Here is a 19,979-nt window from a genome sequence, read left to right as displayed (position 1 = left end):
AATAGCTCTGAGTTTTCAGAGCTTTGGTTGTGATATAGTTACATATTTTCATTAATACGAGCCAATTTTATTTGTAGTGCTATTTATTTGTTACTGTTTTTACCACTGGGAGCCGAATAGAAAGGTTTTTAGAAGGAGCAATTTGATTTTTATTTCATTTTATTTATGCCATATAGTTTTATTTGGCCTATTTGCTTTTTGTATGAGAATTGAAACATATATAAATTTCTCTTTACCATCTCGGTCCTTCCCTTTCAGTTCCACCCTCTCTCCCTTTCCTTCCCCAGTTTAATGCCTCAGCCAACAGAATTGATTAAGCACTCATTTCACTATGGGGAGTCTCGCAAGAAGAATCTAGCTTCCTTTTCAAAGTTCTCTCTTACTGTTGAGTATTCAGTTAGTATCCAAGTCTTGCTAAGTATTGCTCCAAATCTCTACCACCTAAAAATCCGCAGTGCTCACTTTTGCCCGGGGGAAGCCTTCACTAAGCCAATCATGAAAGTCGGCCTTACTTTCTCCTCCACCTGGCTTCTCCAGAATGCTCCCCAGGGGTGTGGGCTGAGGGCCTTTTGTGGCACTGGTTTCATTGTGTGCTGTTTTTGGGTACTGTTGGTCATCTATGGTGATGCCCAGTCTGGCCCTGTTCCTGCAAGAGGAGGGGGTTGAAACCAGGCTCCTTTCTCCTTGCTACCTTGACTTTTCAACCTCCACAGAATGAGACATCAGAGCCTGGTGAAGGCATTAGCAGAACAGAGTTACAAAGTAGGAAAGAGGATTAAAGCTCTGCAGCTGTATTTTGGATTTTCACTTGTATCACACAAGGGGTGATAAGACCTTAAAGGGTCCTAAGCTTTTAGATGGAGAGTCACCTTGTTGAAAGCTCCTGCCTATACTGCCTTCAGGTTTTGTTACCACCTCAAATGGATTTCCTTCTTTGAATCTTTCACGTGTCCCTACTCCTCCTCTGAAAGAGACCTTATTGTCCAAGGCTTTCCTCCTTCCCACCCGTACCATACACTATCCACTCAGGTAAGGCCACAGACTTGGGCTGCACAGGGAAAAGTCTTCCCTACCCTGTCTCTCACAAATGCATGCACGCGTGTGTGTGTAAGTAGGGATAGATGGATGAACTGACTGTGGGTCCTTCAATTCATATTTTTTATAGAATACTAGAGGTCTGATGCATGAAATTCGTGCAAGGGCCTTGGCCCTTGTGGCTGCCGTGGCTTGCCTCGGCCCTCGTGGCCCTTGCTTCGTCCAGAAGGTCATCCGGAAGGATGTCTGGAAGGTCATTTGGCTGGCTGGTCCTAATTAGCATATTACACTTTCATTATTATAGACTAGAGGCCCAATGCACGAAATTTATGAAAGAGTAGGTCTTCTTCCCCCCGGCCTCTGGCACCCAGGACCTGGGCTTGCTTTCCTCCAGCCGCTAGCAGGCACCCAGGACACAGGCTTTCCTTGCAGCCCCGGCATCGTTCAGAAGGATGTCCAGAAGGACGTCTGGTCTAATTAGCATGTTACTCTTTCATTATTATAGATTCTCTTTAGGCAACCATAAGCTGGTGGTCCCTTTGCTGATTAACATGTACATTAAGAGCCCACATGCATGCACACACATTCAAGTAGATTGTACTGGATAATTCAAATTCATATATATTGAGGATAGAATACAGCCACAACCTCAGTAAGGCTCATTCTCTGGCTGGAAAGGAAATAGGTCTGTAAAGAACTATTTGACATCTCTATTGATCTTCTCTGGATCCACAAAAGAGCTGGACTAGTTCTGAGTGACTTCCCTTCCTCTGTTTCACAGTGTTCACTCTGCACACTCTTTTTGGGTTGTTTCAGAACCTGCCTCAGAGAAATATGGGACTGAGGGTGGAATAGTTTCTCTAGGGTTGCCAGATTTATCAAATACAAATATAGGATGCCCAGTTAAACAGGAATCTTAGATAAACCATGAATAATGTTTTAGTATAAGTATGACCCATGCAATATTTAAAGTATGCTAACAAATTATTTGGTGTTTTTCTAGATTTCAAATTTATCTGGGAACCCTGCATTTTATCTCGCAACTCTATTCCTATCATACCTTCTTGTTCATCTCCAGTCTCACAGCCATCACCTGAGACTAGGGGCTCTTGTTACCTCAAGCCTTGGTATCTGCACTTGCTGGGTAGCCTTCCCAACACTCTCTCCCTTTCTGATCTACCCTATAGCCCACAACACACTAAATTTGTCTAAAAGGCTATTTTCATTAAGTTTCTCTTCCACACAAATAATTATGGTAGCTCCTATTGCTTTCTAAAGCGATTTTCAATCAGTGTGCAGTTGTATGATTGTCATTTTTTTTTTTACTTTAAATATATTTTATTGATTTTTTACAGAGAGGAAGAGAGAGAGATAGAGAGCTAGAAACGTCGATGAGAGAGAAACATCGACCAGCTGCCTCTTGCACACTCCCTACCGGGGATGTGCCCACAACCAACTTACATGCCCTTGACCAGAATCGAACCTGGGACCCTTCAGTCTGCAGACCGACGCTCTACTGCTGAGCCAAACTGATTTTGGCTGATTGTCATGTTTTTACGTGTTTGTGTGTATATACATGCTTCTTGAAGGTTTTTTTTTTTTTTTTTTAAATCAAAATCTCAAGGAGATATCATCAAGATATATTAACAACTGTGGCTAATATGAAGAAACAAAAGTGGCCCTAGCTTGTTTGGCTCAGTGGATAGAGAGGCAGGCTGAAGGGTCCCAGGTTTGATTCTGGTCAGGGGCACAGGCCTGGGTTGTGTGCTTGATCCTCAGGAGGTGGCATGCAGGAGGCAGCCAATCAATGATGCTTTGCCATCTTTGATGTTTCTATCTTTCTCCCTCTCTTTTCCTCTCTGAAGTCAAGAAAAAAAAAAATATATTTTTAAACAAAGAAACAAAAGTGGGTGAATTTAGAAAAATAAACCTCACCTTAATCATGATTTTTGCTTTAGACACCAGCAGCTGGAAGGCGCTTTCATTCGACTCCACCAACGTTTTGCAGAATAGACAAGGCAGGTATTATTACTTTCATTTCAAAAATAAGGCAAGTAAGTCCCAGGTATGTTAATTGTAAAGTCACACGCAAATGTCACATGGCATAGTTGGAGTTTGAATAGATCCCTGCCAGTTACAAACTTTTTCACTTTATGACAGCCAGCTTTGAAAAATAGAAAATCAACATTTTTATAGATTCAAATAGTTCTTAAACCACTTGGTCTTTATTTGAGCCTCACAAAGGTTCCTCTTCATCTCAAAGGAAATGTCCTCATTCCCATCTGTTTGGGGGACCTTGTCACTCGGCTGGCCTTTACACACCAACACGAGTGTTTGACCATTTGATCCCTGGGGGTGGCTTTTCAGTGTGGTCACAGTGGTAGAATATAACTGAATCCCAGTGCTGCTATTCCTCAGATATTCAGAGACTACCTTTTAAGGCAGGGGTCCTCAAACTTTTTAAAGTGGGGGCCAGATCACGGTCCCTCAGAGAGCTGGAGGGCCGGACTATATGAACTACTAATTCCTACTGTAACACCTCGGCTGCGCTCACTGCCCAAAAAAGCTGGCGGGCCGGATCAGACTCCTCTGCGGGCCGCATGTGGCCCGCGGGCCGTAGTTTGAAGACCCCTGTTTTAAGGTAAGTTTCTGAGGCAATTTATAAGACATAAAATAAAATTTTTATATTTTGTTTACTTCTTTAAAACCATAAAAGGGGGCTGGCTGGTATGGCTCAGTGGTTGAGCATGAACTAGGAGATCAGGTTTGGTTCCCCGGTCAGGACACGTGCCTGGGTTGCGGACTTGATCCCCAGTGCTGGAGGGGTATGCAGGAGGCAGCTGATCAATGATTCTCTCTCATCATTAATGTTTCTATCTCTCCCTCTCAGCTTCCTCTCTGAAATGAAATAAAATGAAAATATATATTAAAAATCATAAAAAGGGTATAGTAACTTCATGTGGTTATTCAACTATTCTGCTTTGGTTCTAAAGTTGTTTGGTGTTTATTCATAAATCAAATGTATTCTCAAAACAAAACAAAGCTTCATTTGCCTTCCAGGCTCCATACTTGCCAGATTTTCCTCCTACCTCTGGAGCCTCACCCTCTTAATGGCCTTTGCTGTTTTTTTTCATCAATCCATGGACTTATAATTTAAATCTCTCTTCTCTCTGCTGTCCAGACATCCCCCGGTAAATGCAACTTCATATTGTCCAGATGAACAATATCTGTGTGTCTAAAAGCCATTTCAAACTTAATGTTCAAAACTGAGCTGCTAGTCCTACTATCCACCACCAACTGCTGTCATCCCTGTCTCAGAAATGGCAATTCTGTAATGCTCAGATGAAGAAAAACAAAACAAAAACAGAATAAAAAGCAGAGAGATATTCTTAACTTTTCTTTCACATCCTACAAATTTGATCTGTCAGCAAATACTGTGTCCCCTCCTTCTAGTTTGATTACTGTTGTCCACCTTCACTTTTTCATCCCTATTCCAAATCGCCATTATCTCTCACCTGGATTACTTCAGGAACCTCCTAACTGGTCTCCCTTCTGTCTCTGCACTCCCTAGCAGAGCAGCCAAAACTCTTCTGTTAAAATTTAAGGCATATTATGTCACTCTTCTGCTTAAATCCCTGTTATAGCTTCCCATGTCACAATAAAAGCCACAGTCTTTATAATGATGGTCTCTTGGGCCACATCTTCTCGTGCTCCTCCCATCCCCCATCCCTGCACCCTTTTCTCCCCATCCCAGCCTCTGGTATGGTCCTACCCAGCAGACCTGCTTCTGCCATGGCTGTGGCCCTTTCTGTGGCTGTTCCTCCTCTCCCACATACCAGCATGGCTTTCTTCTTCCTTTCGTGTCTTTGATGTTACTTCCACAACACTTCAGCAACCTTCTCTGCCTTATTTCTTTTATTAGCAATTATTACTCTAACATACTAAGTATTTTACTGATGGTGCCGAGACTGGTTTGGCTCAGTGGATAGAGCGTTGGCCTGCGGACTGAAAGGTCCCGGGTTCGATTTCGGTCAAGGGCATATACCTTGGTTGTGGGCACATCCCCAGTAGGGAGTGTGCAAGAGGCAGCTAATCAATGATTCTCTCTCATCGATGTTTCTAACTCCCTATCCCTCTCTCTTCCTCTCTGTAAAATATCAATAAAATATATTTTTTAAAAAAGTATTTTACTGATGGTAAGCATTCAGAAAATATTTGTAAGTGAATGAATGCAAAGATAATTTTCCTGTATTCAAGATTTTTTAAAAATTGCATTATATATTTTGATAGTAACTTTAAATTGGTCTTCCCAAATGATTTGAATAATCATTCGTATATTGTATATTCTCCTAATATGGTTATTTTGAGGAAGTTAAAACTTAAATACATATTTGAAAACATAGTTACAATGAGTAACATTGGATATAAATATAAAAAAGTAGATTTGAAGAAAATATGTGCTGAAAGGATTACTAAATCTGAACACTTCCGTAAGAGGTGATTTATGAATACAAATGTAGGGCTCTAAGCTGTGAAGAGAAACTCTGAGTCATTTCAGACAAAGGAAATCATATCAGATAAGTCTTAAAGGCAAAGAGTGACTTTGTGGTGATTGAAAGTTGGTAAACAATGATAAAAGTTAATATTAGCATTATATTGTTATTTAGGAAGGATTTAACCTTTGCTGATATAGTGTTAAGTCTCTTGAGTGGTAGGTACTCTTATTTTTCTATTTTACAGAGAAGAGTAGTTAGGTACTTTGCCCAGCGTTCCACAAGCTTTCATGAACGAGGCCATGCTTGAACCTAGATCTGTCTGACGCCGAAGCTGAAGGCACTGACCACTGGAGCTGTATCTCACTTTGAGATTTGGCTCATCGGGTAGCTCACGGCAGAGGTGAAGTACTGAGGGGAATCCTGTAAGAAGGCGCCATGTAGGAGGGTAGCACTTTCCCAGAAGGCCCAGCACCGTCAGGGCTCCTCTGCTGGATCAGATTATAACTACTGGGGATGAACAACACATGAAAGAGTGATTTGCGGACAAGCTGTGTGTAGTAAACACTGGACATCTGCACACCATGGAGTGAGATACTCTTTAATGTATAAGAAACATGGAGGGACACCGAGTGAAAGAGTAGAATCAAGTCTCCCATTACACTTCCCATATGACTTAAAGCAGCGTTTTTCAACCGCTGTTCCGCGGCACGATGTTGCCTGGTGTGCCGTAGGTGCAGACAAGACAAGAATTTTATAATTTTTCACTATTTTGTTTACTTAATATTTCATAATAAAGTAATTATAAAATACTTTCTTTGTGTTTATTTGATTCCTATTCAAGAGAATTACTTTATATATAGTCAATATAGGCACAGAGTTAAATTTTTTAACATTTTCTAATGGTGGTGTGCCTCGTGATTTTTTTCATGAAACAAGTGTGCCTTTGCCCAAAAAAGGTTGAAAAACACTGACTTAAAGAGTTCATTCTCACCCATCCCCCTCTGCTTTCTTCTTCTGTGTATGTAGTTGATTTTGCATATACCACTTTGTGTGATGCAATCTTCCAAAAGCCAAACAGCTTTGCTAGTCTAGAGAGGTTTATTTGATTCTCTATAATATTGAAAATCTTGTTAACTATGTATTAGTTGTTGTAGCATATCCTCAGCCAAAACTGGTAGAATTAGGCAGCCCATCCATCATTGGAATACATACTTCAAATCTCTCCAGAATTCATCAGCAAGAGTAATGGCTTCCACTGTGCAAAATAAAGTAAAATATATGCCATTTGAGATGCAGACAAACCATTTTACCTTGAACAGAAGGGCAAGGCTCACTTTAATCCAGTCTTCCATCTTTTTTAGGGGTTCTACTTAATGTAATGGTACAGTTCTTATGGTTTGTAATATATACTAGAGGCTTGGTGCACAAAATTTGTGCATGGGGGAAGGGTCCCCTCAGCTCAGCCTCTACCCTCTCTAATCCGGACATTCCTCTCACAATCCTGGACTGCTGGTTCCTAACCGCTCACCTGCCTGCCTGCCTAATCGCCCCTAACTGCCCCCTTGCCAGCCTGATGACCCCTAACTGCCTTTGCCTGCTGGCCTGATCACCCACAACTGTCCTCCCTGCCAGCCTGGTTGCCCCACGCAGCCTGTTTGGTAGCGATGGTCACTTAAGCTTTTCTATTGATTTCAGAGAGAAAGGGAATGGGAGAGATAAACACCAATGATGAGAGAATCAAGCCTGTAATCCCTGGCATGTGCCCTGACCAGGAATCAAAACATGACCTCCTGGTTCATAGGTTAACCACTGAGCCATGCCAGCTGGGCGAGTCTTTGCCATTTTAGTGCATTTGGTGATGGGGTGCTTAAAGGGTGTCATGGATCAGAAAAGATCTGAGAGAAAATGTCAGGCACCTCTCTTAGCCAGTCCCTCCTGTTCCTGAGAAAAACGTTCTCAGCACACTGAGGCACGGGACCCACTCCCATCGGTATGTGACAGGCAGGGTGAGAGAGACAATATTCTACTTCCCCAGGATAGCAAAAGAGAATTTTGGGAGTTTGGATTGAGCATAGTTTCTGAAAAACTTTCTTCTGGAGAGCATGTGACATCCTCCTGGGAGGTAATTCTCATATTCTCCATTGATCATTACTGGTTTAGAAAATGGCACTTGATCCCTGGCTGGTGTGGCTCAGTTGGTGGGGCATCATCCCATGCCCCAAAAGATGGCTGGTTCGAATCCTGGTCAGAGCACGTGCCCAGGTCCTTGGCTCCATCCCTAGTAGGGGGCATACAGAAGGCAGTTGGTCCATGTTCCGCTCTCACATCGATGTTTTTCTTTCTTTCTCCCTCTCCCTTCCTCTCTCTCTAAAAATCAATAAAAATATATATGTTTTAAAGGAAAGTGGCACTTGAATTTAAGTACTAACTTAGGGGTTTTTCACCATGACTGGGGCTTAGTATCTAGTCCTAGTAGGTCCATGCTCCTGCTTGCAGTTTTTGGCATCCAATCAAGATATTCCTTGGGGGCTGTGGGTGGGGGCTGTCCCAAAGCTTTGTGAAGTGGCTGAGGGATAGCATTAAAGTACAGAGAACAGTATGTTAGAGAGGTTAGAGCTTGCATGCCTGTCGGGCTCACAGATGTCCTTTGAAAGAGGCTGCTCCTAGAAAGGTAGAACCGCAGCCTGGGCTTTGTTTTTTTGTTTTGTTTTTGCATAGGCGACCGCATTGTGTAACATGTGAGTCTGTCATCCCAGCCACAGTTGAAGGAGGAGAGGTCACCTGGCTCAGAGGAGCCCATCAGGATGCCCAGTGGCTTACGTCACAGTCTCATGCAAGAACTTTCCGAGGGACAAGGTGATAGAATCAAGTGTTCACCTCTAGGGCTACAGAGAGAGAAACGGCAGCTGGCCGTGGGAGCAGAGGTGGGAGAAGCCACGGTTGTGGAACCGGAATGACTGCTGTGTTCTGAGACGTTTCGCCAGCAGCTGGGCAGGGGTGTGCTGGGGCCGGGGCTGGTCCTACAGGCCCGAGAGCTGGCGGTGGGCACCTCTTCAGAGACTCAGGTTGGTGGGAGTATTGACACCACAGTAATTGTTTTTGTGTGTGTGACAGTTCAGGTCTCCCTCCTCCAGAACTAGTTGTTAAGCCATTACTAGCACACCACTAGGTTGGGGAACGGGTGGTATATAGAAAGCAGGGAAAGATGTTACCTCCTCTGGGCCCTCTGTCTTAAAAACAAACCGTGTTGAAGGTGATATGCTAGCATGATTGCTATTAAGATTATAATAATAAAAAAAGACACTATAGAAAACATGGTGAAATATGTGATTTGAATATCAGTGGTTAAATTTATAAAACTCCCAGGAATGTGGTCAGAGGGTAGAGCCTTTCTCGTTCCTGGTATCTATCAAAGGCACGGATCCCAACCCTCAGGCCCACAAAAGCTGACTTGACAAGCCGGTTGAGTCTCTGGTCTTATTTCCACATGTATTCTTTACCCCTTTTGCTTGAGGTAACTTGAGTGCACACCACTTACTTAAAACCAAAGAATACAGCTTTTGAATGCTGCTTTCTTTTCAAGTTGTAGAGGAAATGGGACAGATTCGGATGGTAGAAGAGTGAAATTAATATGGACTTAGCATTTCACCCCTTCCTGGTAGCATCATTTACTTATCTATGCCTCTGTCTCTGTACCTGTGAAATAAAGATAAAAGATAAGTCAGAGATATCTGTAAGGCTTAAATAAAATACCAAGTGTAAAAGATTTAGCATAGTGCCTGGCACTTATTATTCACCCAGTAACTTCAGTTCTTTTATCCTCTCTTTAATATACTTCTTCAGGCCTTTAGAATAGCTGCTGGTATTGCTCCCTGTGCAGTCAGCAGAGTTGATCTAACTCATTAACTCTCCAATTGTATTAACACGAATTAGGTTGCCATGAGATTGCATGCTTTATAATTTTACATTTTAGTACTTAAGGTCAACCAAAATATTTAAAATATAGCCATAATTATGACAATCATTTGAAGCAAGCTTTTCTTTACACTTAGGGAGCCCCTACTAGTCTATGTCAATCTACAAATGACCGTGCTCACTTTACTGTTGTAAAGAAATAGTTACACTATGGACAAAGAACTATGCGAGGTGTTGTGGGAAAACTAAGAAAAACAGATGCTTATATAAAAACATAGTTAAATATACAAAAAAAGAGGAAAGGAAGGTAATATGCAAAAGTTTCCTGAGTATCCCCTTCCAACTACCCAGCTTCTAGATACCCGAGTTGAATAAATCCCATATCTACCAGATCAGTTTATTGACTGTTAGTTGACTTGGGTCATCGGCCTTTAGTCCCATTGTTACTGCTAGTACATTAAGGGGAACTCTGTCCCCTTGCCAGGGCTGTGGTGTTTCTCAGTAACAGATGATTTAAGGGGAGCCACTTGCAAATGGACTGGTTTTTGGCATATGGGCCTTAATACTTTGCCAAAATGGAACTTGTTTTGAAATAAAATTTATAATTTTCAAATATATGTAGCATTTTCAAACAGTGTGATGTACAAATTACCATTCTTTAGTTCATGTTAGAATAACCCATGCTCTAAATCTGTTTGACATTTACCCCTTAAGTATTCTGCATCAATAAATCATTTCTGTAGCATCTTAAAATGTTCTCAAGTAATTACATAACATCCTACATCCCCAGGGCCTGTCCCCCATTAGTGTGAGTGAAATAAATAAATTACAGTAATTAAGACATAATTATGTTGTCTTGAAAAGCTAAGGGTCATTTGGACTTGGTTCCTGGAGGAGTTATCAGTGCCAAAGAAAAGTCAGGGTACTACTGGCTTAGGCCTGTAATTGCACATCTGGGACTGACATTTTGACCAAGAGAGGTAGCACCTTTTGACTAAATTTCAACATTGCCCTTAAGACAAGCTACAGTAAGTACAGGACTGGTTTAAGGGAGATGAAAAGAGGTTGGAGGCAGAAAGAACGGCAGGTGTACACATCAGCATTTAGGTAGTGTGAACAACTACTGTCCCTCAACCTGCCTCAACTTCATATATGGTGTTCAGATATAAATTTGGAAGAGCTCCTTTGTAATTCTGGCTAAAGAAACACGCATACAACACCACACACACACACACACACACACACACACACACACACACCCCACATCACACCTGGTGCAGAAGGCCCCTCACCTGGGATGCAGGAGGTGGTTTTAAGTATTATAATGCCTGCTTGTTGTCCCCAGGATGGCTCACCTGAGTGGGTGCATAACTGGAAGTGTGGCTCCAGTCTCACCCTCCCACACTTTAAGAGAAGTACTTGCCAAATCCTTCACCCCCTCGCTACCATAGCTCACAGCTGATGAGGGGCAGCGCAAGAGTCTCCCCAAACCCTCACACCCCTTCTCCCTGGCCCCCGGCTCGCTGTCCGGCCTCCTGGTGGGGGCGCCTCTCTTCACCCCCGCCCTCCCAGGGGTCTCAGGTGGGATCCGCGGGTGGGATGCTCGGCTGTGCCCTTGGGCGCCCACGTTGGAAAGGGGTGCCCCGGGCAGCGGCTTCCCTCCCCGGGGTCATCCTTGGGCGGCTAAGGAGGAGGAACGGGAGGAGGAGGAGGAGGTGGGAGCTGGCGGCCGCCAAGGCCGGGCAGCCGGCCCCGTCTGCGGCGGGCGCGCTCGCCGTCCTCCCTCGCTGTCTCCTTTGCTCATATTTGGACTCGGCGGCCCGTGCCCAGGAATTTCCCGTCATGCCTCCCGCCGCCCCGTCCGTCGCCCGGAGCCGCGGAGGGAGGGAGGCAGGGAGGCTCGGACGGCGGCGGCGGCTCCTGCGCCTTCCATGAGCCCGCGGCGGACCCTCCCGCGCCCCCTCTCGCTCTGCCTCTGCGTCTGCCTGGCCGCGGCGCGAGGAGCCCTGCAGCCCGGTGAGTGGCGCTCCCCTCCGCCCCCCGCACCCCTCCCGCCCTCCCCGATTCTGCCAAGTTGGAGAGGGACCGCGACCCCGGCCCCCGCGAGCGCCGTGCGCCCCTCAGCCCCCGGCGGGGCGCCCTCCCAGCCGCGGGGGGTCGCGGAGGGCGGCGGGGGTCGCGCCCCCGCGGGCGGTGGGGGCGGCGGGGCGGCGGGAACCAGGTCAGGGCTGGCATCGCCCCGCCGACGGGCGGCGCCTGGCCGCCGCGCTGACACCTTATCCGTCCGGAGCGAACCTGAGCCCGCGGGGCTCTCGCCGGGCGCGGGGCGCGGGGCCCGGGAGGGGGGCGGGCGGGGCAGCGGCCGGAGGCGGGGAGGGGTGCCGCCCGGTCCGGGGGCGCGGGGCTGTCTGCGGGGCTCCCGGGGTCCCCGCTCCGCGCAGGTCGGCCCCGCTGAGGTGGCGGCTCGGATAACGGGCCGGCGCGTGGGAAGGTGCCAGCCGGGCCCGCGCTGCCGGCGCGCCGGAGAGGGAGGGCAGGGGCGCGGGGCGCGGGGCGCGGGGGCAGCGCCGGGACCCGGGGGCGGGCGAGGGGGGCACCCACGGCCTGGCAGCCGCCCCCTCCGCGCTGGCGGCTCAGGCTCCCGCGGGCCCGCCCGGCTGGCACTTACCAGGCCAGGACCACAGGGAACCCCGAGTTTGCCAGGTACCAGTTTTGTTTTGTTTTTAAGCGGAAAAAAAGCATCCAAGTCCGTGTTTTTTAAGTTTTCCCCGGCATTAACTATTTCAAGCGGAACTATAGGAACGAAAGGTGCCACTCCATTATTTGGTTTAGGACTGGAGGCTTTCAAGTTGGGCAGTTTTGAATTCTTAGAACAATCTTTCAGGATAGTTTTCTTTAAACCATGTGGCAGATATCAATGAGTTTGTTTTTTTTAAATATACGATTATTATAAAAGTTAGTTATGTGAAAGCACCAATTCAGAGTTTAGGGTAAATGTGAAAGTGCATGAACTTTTCTATTTTGTGATCAGTATCTGGTTATCAGAGCTCAGTTGTTAATTTTATCTGGCTCCAAGGGACAGAAGTTGTAAGTCCTCAGAGTTGAGATTTCCTTAAGAAGTTATAGTTTTGTTTTGTTTTTACCACCCGTAGACTAAACTGTTGAAAATAAGAGATGACTAACAAATAGACTGATACATTAGTTGAAAGCTGATTCTTAAGCTTAGGTTCTATGCAGCACTCTCTGGCTATCTCTTCCTGTTTTTCCATTTGCAGCATTGTTGGCAAAGTAGGTATTAAAAGTTAGTTTTTCCTATAAAAAGTCTTCAGGATTATGTAACTTATAAATTGTCAATTCAGATTAATGGGAGGTTTAAAAATATTTAACTTTTTATTAAATGTGCAATTAAAAATATTAAGTAATATCAATTTCATATTCGTTTCTGGTTAATATTGTTTTTCAAAAAGACCTACTTTTGCCCTAGCTGATTTGGCTCAGTGAATAGAGCGTCGGCCTAAGGACTGAAGGGTCCCGGGTTCGATTCCAGTCAAGGGCATGTACCTTGGTTGAGGGCACGTGCCCAGTGGGGAGTATGCAGGAAGCAGCTGATCAATGTTTCTCTCTCATTGATGTTTCTAACTCTCTATCCCTCTCCCTTCCTCTCTGTAAAAAATTAATAAAATATATTAAAAAAAGAGATCTACTTTTTATGAATTCATAATTTAGGAGTAACTTTAATAGCACTTCTTGGGAAATACAACAAGTTCTAACTACATTTTATTAATGGTCTTCTAAAAAAAAAATACTGTGCTGCACTATAAATAGTGGATTGTGCAGGAAATAGATGTATGTTTTTTTTTTTTTTTTTTTTTAATCTCAGTGATATGTTGACTTACCTAATACTGTTTACTGTAGTAAACAGCCCTTGAAGAAAAAAATCCACCATACTATGGCCTCTTGCCAGCAATTGTGAACATCAAGTTTATATTTAAATGATTTAAACATACTTTTGATTTTGGTCCCAGCTGACATATAGCTCTAATTTCTGGTGACTTTCATTAATGCCTTATGTGCATGTCTCAATTTTTTTTGGTATTAAAATCAGAAGTATCTCTCTGCCATTTAGAATTTTGTCACAGTGCCTAAACTGCCTGTCTATATCATTTAGGTTTAGAATCCACACCCATTATTTGGCTTTTAAAGGTGCTTGCTCTAATATCTTAACTAAAATGTTAACTCAATAGGTTAGAAATCTTTATTCTTCTGCTAAAATCAAGTAACAAAATATCAAAAAATTGCCCCAACAAGTAGTTTTTATGGATTTTTTAACTCACTTATCCTTTTTTTAAAAATTAAAAATAAATTTTCAACTATTAAAGAGCAACTTTAGTAAATAAAGTTGAAATAATGAACCACATGCTTTTAGGGTCTATCATAATCTGATCATAGTACCTTTGATGTTGTCCCACCTTTGATACTCATTGTAGTTAGGCATTTAGTTGATGAATTTGGTTCTGATGTTTAACTTGCTTCTTGGTAAAATGATGAAGTTGGATATAGTTCCCAAGTCCCTTCTAACCTCCGGATCATATAATACTGTTTTTGTTTATAGAATCCTGCAGAGCCACCCACTACCTTGATTCAGACTTCTGATTGTCAACTCTGACTTGCTGTACATGCTAAACTGGTCTGCTTGTAGTCTGATGGGTGTTGGTCCAGTATTAGGGGGCCCAGATCTGTCTCAGGAATGTCTTAATACCTGGCACATGCACACACACCTGGACAGAGTTCCTTAATATTAAGCTTCTGTGAATGTCTTCCTGATACCAGGAAGTGCTAGTTACATCACAGGGTAAATGCCTAACAGCTCTTTGGGGATAGTTAAGCCCAGGCCCTAAGATGGTTTGGTATTCGGTTTTGGAATTTGCATCCGGGTTAGGGATACCACTGGAGAGAACCCAAACCTTTCTATGATTGAGAGGACTGTGGCTTTTTGTGTGTGTGAGTATTCCAGTTGAAATACCATATATGGAATTTCACCTTTGATCATATCTCAGAGGAGACTGAATTGGACTTACCCATCTTTTTATTCAGAATTAAATTGGCTTTCAATAGGAGGGTAATCAGATAGCTATTTAATTTGCCAGCTGTTAGTTAGCATCCCTGTTTGCTGTAAAGATATCTCAAGGGTTTTACTTGAATATTCCTATTTTCTCTTCCCTGGGCATGATGGGTTTTACTTTTGAAATAAATCCTGGGTCTCTGTTCACATATTTGTCTCTGTAGCATACCAAAGTCATATTTATAACTCTTAAGGAAATACAAATAAAGAGAAAGAAAAGAATAGGAAAGATAGACCATTAATGAATCAATCAATTGACTTTATAGAGGATTTTGGTTATTTCATTATTTAAGCTTCTGCTACAAGTAACAGAAATGAACTTGAACTAGTTTTAGGAAAAAGAAATAAAGGAATTTGATGGGAGCCAAATGCAGACAGACCTTATTAGGTACCAGGGACTGGAAAACCTGCAACTTTTCCAGTCTCTAGTCTTTGCCTTTTTTTGCTTCATTGTTCTCTATTTGCTGACCATTTTATGTCTGCTTTCTTGTATTCATGGTTGAATGTGACTTCTCAGAGGCTCCTGAGAATTTACAGAGAGGCTTAATCATTTAGCCTTGATGCTAAACTGAGAAAAAGAACCTAGCAGGCACAATTTGGTTCAAATGATTAATCTAGATTTTTTTCCTAAAGTCTCTTCTAATTCTAGAGTTTTTTTTATAGAATGTAGTATAAACATTTAAATGGTTTATTTTACATTATTACCTTTTTTGTTATTGGGTTATTAGTCCTTAAAATATATATATTTTTTCTTGATTGCAACATGTGTGCACTAGTAAAAGAGTGTGACCCTTTTGTGGGATTCTAGGATGTTAGATTGGTTCATTCACACTGATAGACCAGCACTGAAGAGAAAACCTGTGGGGAATAAAGTGAGTGTAGCACCACATCAAAAATTACGGCAGAACAGAAAAAGAAAGAAAGAAAAAAAAAGAATTGTGACAGAGCTTGGGATCCATCTGAGTTGTGAAAATACTGCTTAACAACTATTCCATCCTGCGGGTAATCATTTGCATATTTTAAGAAATCCACTAGATTAAAATGCTAAGCTCAAAACCTCTTAAAATGGTAAATTTATTAGATTTAGTCATGATTGTGGCATACTCACATTCTCACACAAGCAAATCAAAATTACAACTAAACTTCAGAACAACCATCATTCAGAACCACCTGACACCTCTCTAAATGGAAGTCCTACAATTAGAAGAAGCACTGGTAGAAGGGATAGAGATACAGAACAGGCTGGTCCCACACCAAAATTACAACTAAACTTCAGAACAACCATCATTCAGAACCACCTGACACCTCTCTAAATGGAAGTCCTACAACTAGAAGAAGCACTGGTAGAAGGGACAGAGATACAGAACAGGCTGACGGATAAAAATCAGGAGGGATATCTTGGCTGAGGAGATCTTCACTGAGGAGTAAGGGGTCCCAACCCCACACCAGGCCCCCCAGCCCAGGGTTCCAGGAAGGAAGTCCCCACATTTTCTGGCTGTAAATACCAGTAGGGATTGTGGCTGAGTGAGACAGAGTGTTTACGGAGTCCCAGCTATTTCTCTTAAAGGGTCCACAAGTACTTTGACTCACTTCCTCTGAGCTTCAGTGCTGAGGCAGAAGCTTGAAAGGTACCAGGGACATCCAAGGAGGGACTGAATTGTATGGCATTGGGGGCTGGAAGGGCAGCTTTCTCTCAGACAGAAGTGCTGGCAGAGGCCATTGTTCCTTTGCTAAACCCTACGCCCATGGAGCCACATTGCAACACATCTAAGTCTCCATCAACCTGGCTATCACTGCTAGCCTGCCCTGGTAATTCCCTGAAACCCCACCCCACCCAACTTGTGGGCATACCCAATCTATTTCCAGTGGCATTTTCATACAAATGGCCTGTGTTGGCTTATGCTTTCTTCACACTTGCCTAAAATCTCTCAAAACAAATAGCATCTAGCTTTGGCATGCCCCTTACCTCTTGCTAAGTGGCCACAGGCCTGGCACTAGCAGCAACTGGGTTTGGTTCACAGCTTGGCCTCTCCTGGGCACCTCAAAGACTGGCGCAAGTAGCAGCCATCTGCAGATTGCATTGTAGTTCATGCCCAGAGACCCCAGACAGAACAAAGTCTGCATTTGACCTTGGCCTGCTCCTCCCAGGAGGCGCCAGAGCCATTACACCCGGTGGACAGCTTCAGACCACTTTGAAGCACCACCACCCACCCACCTCTATAAGAGACACACTCAAGAGGCAGACTTAGGAGGCACCAAAATAAGTCCTGCTCCATAGAGTTGTCCTCTGAATAGCTGATCCTCCATGGTAGTCGAAGCCAGTCCTTACAGATGATATGCCTGGGTGTAAAACCCTCCCATTGCATGCCAGCAGTAATCAAAGCTCAACTACAACAGGAGGATGTACATAGCCCATATGGGGGATGAGGTGGGGGTTGACCAGGAGTGCCCAGCTCTGGTGAACTTGGTGGCTGTGCCACTGGAGGCAACAAGACCTACTACATTAGGCCACTCTAGCCTGAGAGATGTGTCAGCTCTATATGATACATAGAGACAAACACAAGGAGGCAAAGAAACCTGCCCCAGATGCAGAGTTTAAAACACTGGTTATTAGGATGCTCAATGAACTTAGTGAGTACTTCAACAGTAAAAAAGGATATGAAAACCATGAAAAAGAACCAGTCAGAAATGAAGTATACACTGAAACCAAGACTAATTTACAGGGAATCAACAGTAGAGTAGATGAAGCTGAGAATCAACCCAGTAATTTGGAATATAAGGAAGCAAAAAACACCCAATCAGAATAGAGAGAGAGAAAAAAATGAGGATAGTGTAAGGAGCCTCTGAGATAACTTAAAGTGTACCAAATTTTACATCATGGTGGTATCAGAAGGAGAAGAGAGTCATCAAGAAATTGAAAACCTATTTGAAAAACTAATGTCAGAAAACCTCCTTAACCTGGTGAAGGAAATAGACATACAAATTTGGGAGGCACAGAGGGTTCCCAAAAAGGTGAACCCAAAGAGGCCCATACCAAGACACATCATAATTAAAATGCAAAAGTTAAAAACCAAGAGAGAATCTTAAAAGCAGCAAGAGAAAAGTAGTTAACTACAAGGGTTCCCCCATAAAACTTCATTAGCTGATTTTCTGAACAGAAACTTTGCAGAACAGAAGGGATTGGCAAGAAATATTCAACATGATGAAAAACAAGGACCTACAAGCAAAATTACTCAACAAATCTATCATTTAGAATTGAAGGAACGATAGAGAGTCTCCCAGAGAAGAAAAAACTAAAGGAGTTCACCACCACCAAACCAGTATTACTTGAAATGTTATAGAGTCTTCTTGAAGAAGAATATGAACAATGAAATGGCAATAAATACAAATTTATCAACAATTAAATCTAAAAAACAAAATAAATGAACAAGCAGAACAGAAACAGACTTATGGATACAGAGAATATTTTTATTGTTGCCAGATGGGAGGAATATTGGAGGGATGGGTGAAAAAGGTGAAGGGATTAAAAAGTACAAATTGGTAGTTACAGAATAGTCACAAGGATATACAGCATAGTGAATATAGTAAATAATATTCTAATAACTCTGATGGTGTCAAATGGGCACAGGATATATTGAGATGATCACTTAGTTACATAATGTCTAATCACTGGGGTGTACATATTGTATGTCAACTGTAATTGAAGAATAAAAAATGAAAGGGGGTGGGGGGAGGTAAAAGAGGGTATGAGGGGATATATGGTGATGGAAGGAGAACTGACTTGGGGTGAACACACAATACATATAGAAATGTACTATAGAAATGTATTATGAAAATGTACCCCTGAAACCTATATAATTTTATTAACCAATTTCACACCAATAAATTCAATTAAAAATAAAAATAAAATGTGATTTAAAAATCAGTAAATTCATTAAAACAAATTATGGTAATCAGAGACATTCAAAATAGTTTAGGGATCAAGAGTTAATCATTTATTTTCATATTTCTTTCACATGTCTAGAATTTTTCATTTTTACCTTTCTTTACAGTATTTCTGCTGCTTGGAATAATTTTCTGTCATAATCTGTTGAAGTCCTTAAGGCCTGGTCACATGGTATTACATTTAGAACGTGTCATTTCCTTCTGCTTCTAAGACATTTTGTGCCTTGATTGGAGCACTATTTTACCATCTTGCATTGTAAAGTTTGTACTAGTACGTAGTCATCTTGTTCACTGTACTGTAAGTTCTATTAGATTGTTTCATCTATTGTAGAAGAATTCTGATAGGTTCTTAGGATCCATTGTCCCAGATGTAATGATTTCAGTTTTTTCGAATGTTCTGAAGCTTTTATGATATCCTACAATGTCACCACCTTCCTTTGACATTGGAGCTCAGTCACACTGCTCTCCTTTCTCAGTCCTTATCTGTTTTTTAGATTTTACAGGCTTTCCATGAATACTCTAATATTATGTGTAAAAATGGAATAAATAGAATAATAGTATGTTTTCCTATAATCTGAGATGGCATGTGTGGGAACCCCTTTCACATCCCGTATGGTTCAGGGTTCCAATTCAGGGTTTTAGTTCTGGAGAAGGCTGCACACAAGTGAAAAGAGACTAGAAAGTATTAATTTGGGAATAATGGGGGCCTGGTGGGAGCCCACCTCTAGTGGGAAGACTACCGCCTTGCTGAGGCCTTGCCATCCCTTTTATTCAGGTTTGGGATACACCCATTGTCTTTAGGCAGGTAATTTCAGTAACAGGTAGATTATCTTATCAGTTAGGCTTTATATGATTATTTGGTGAGGAAGTTGCCTCAGTTACCATGGTCTTAATCAGATAGGGAGTGGTTGCCTTTGACCTTTCAGAGCTTCAAGGTTGACCAGCCTTCCAGGTTCCTTGTCCTACACCTTTCTAATTAGTGAGACAATGCAGCTTGGGGAAGGAGAGTATAGCAAAGGCATGTGGAAGAAAATCAACTTTTGTTGAGCATCCAGTTTTTACCAGATCATATAGAAAGGTAGGTATAGAAGAAAAAAATAGACCATATATGAAGGGGAATAAAAATGCCATAGATGTTTTTTGTTTTTTTTTCCCCATTGACCCCTTCACTGCATACCTGCTCCTCCTAGGCCTTCACCACTCTGTTGTCTGTGTCCATGGGTTATGCATATAAGTTCTGAGGTTAATGACTCCCCTCCTCACTCCTACCTTTGCCTTTCCTCTGAAATTCATCAGTCTGTTCCATGCTTCTATGTCTCTGGTTCTATTTTATTCATCAGTTTATTTTGTTCATTAGATTCTACATATGAGTGAGATCATGTGATACTTACCTTTCTCTGACTGGCTTATTTTGCCTAGCATAATACTCTGCAAGTACATCCATGCTGTTGCAAATGGTAAGAGTT

General features: G+C 42.8%; 1 protein-coding gene across 5 annotated transcripts in view; it reads left to right on the top strand.

The window, feature by feature from the left end:
- The window catches only part of MSRB3 (methionine sulfoxide reductase B3), a 179,959-nt gene that overhangs the window by 7,879 nt on the left and 152,101 nt on the right, over window positions 1-19,979 (top strand). The window contains exon 1 of one of the 5 annotated variants that reach the window (XM_084877612.1): window positions 8,418-8,596. The exons of 1 other annotated variant lie outside the window; for it this stretch is intronic. Coding sequence is in view for 1 of the 4 variants with exons in the window: in XM_084877615.1 (XP_084733741.1) it covers window positions 11,378-11,462 (85 nt within the window). In the remaining 3 variants the exon portion in view is untranslated. Of the gene's footprint in view, window positions 1-8,417; window positions 8,597-11,305; window positions 11,463-12,124; window positions 12,150-19,979 lie in introns of those variants that run through there. 3 more of the 5 variants (XM_084877611.1, XM_084877615.1, XM_084877614.1) reach the window with 3 other exon arrangements.

This window comes from Pipistrellus hanaki, assembly GCF_964339955.1.
Source record: "Pipistrellus hanaki genome assembly, chromosome: 3".
NCBI classification, from domain to species: domain Eukaryota; kingdom Metazoa; phylum Chordata; class Mammalia; order Chiroptera; family Vespertilionidae; genus Pipistrellus; species Pipistrellus hanaki.
This window is presented reverse-complemented; position numbering and strand designations above follow the sequence as displayed.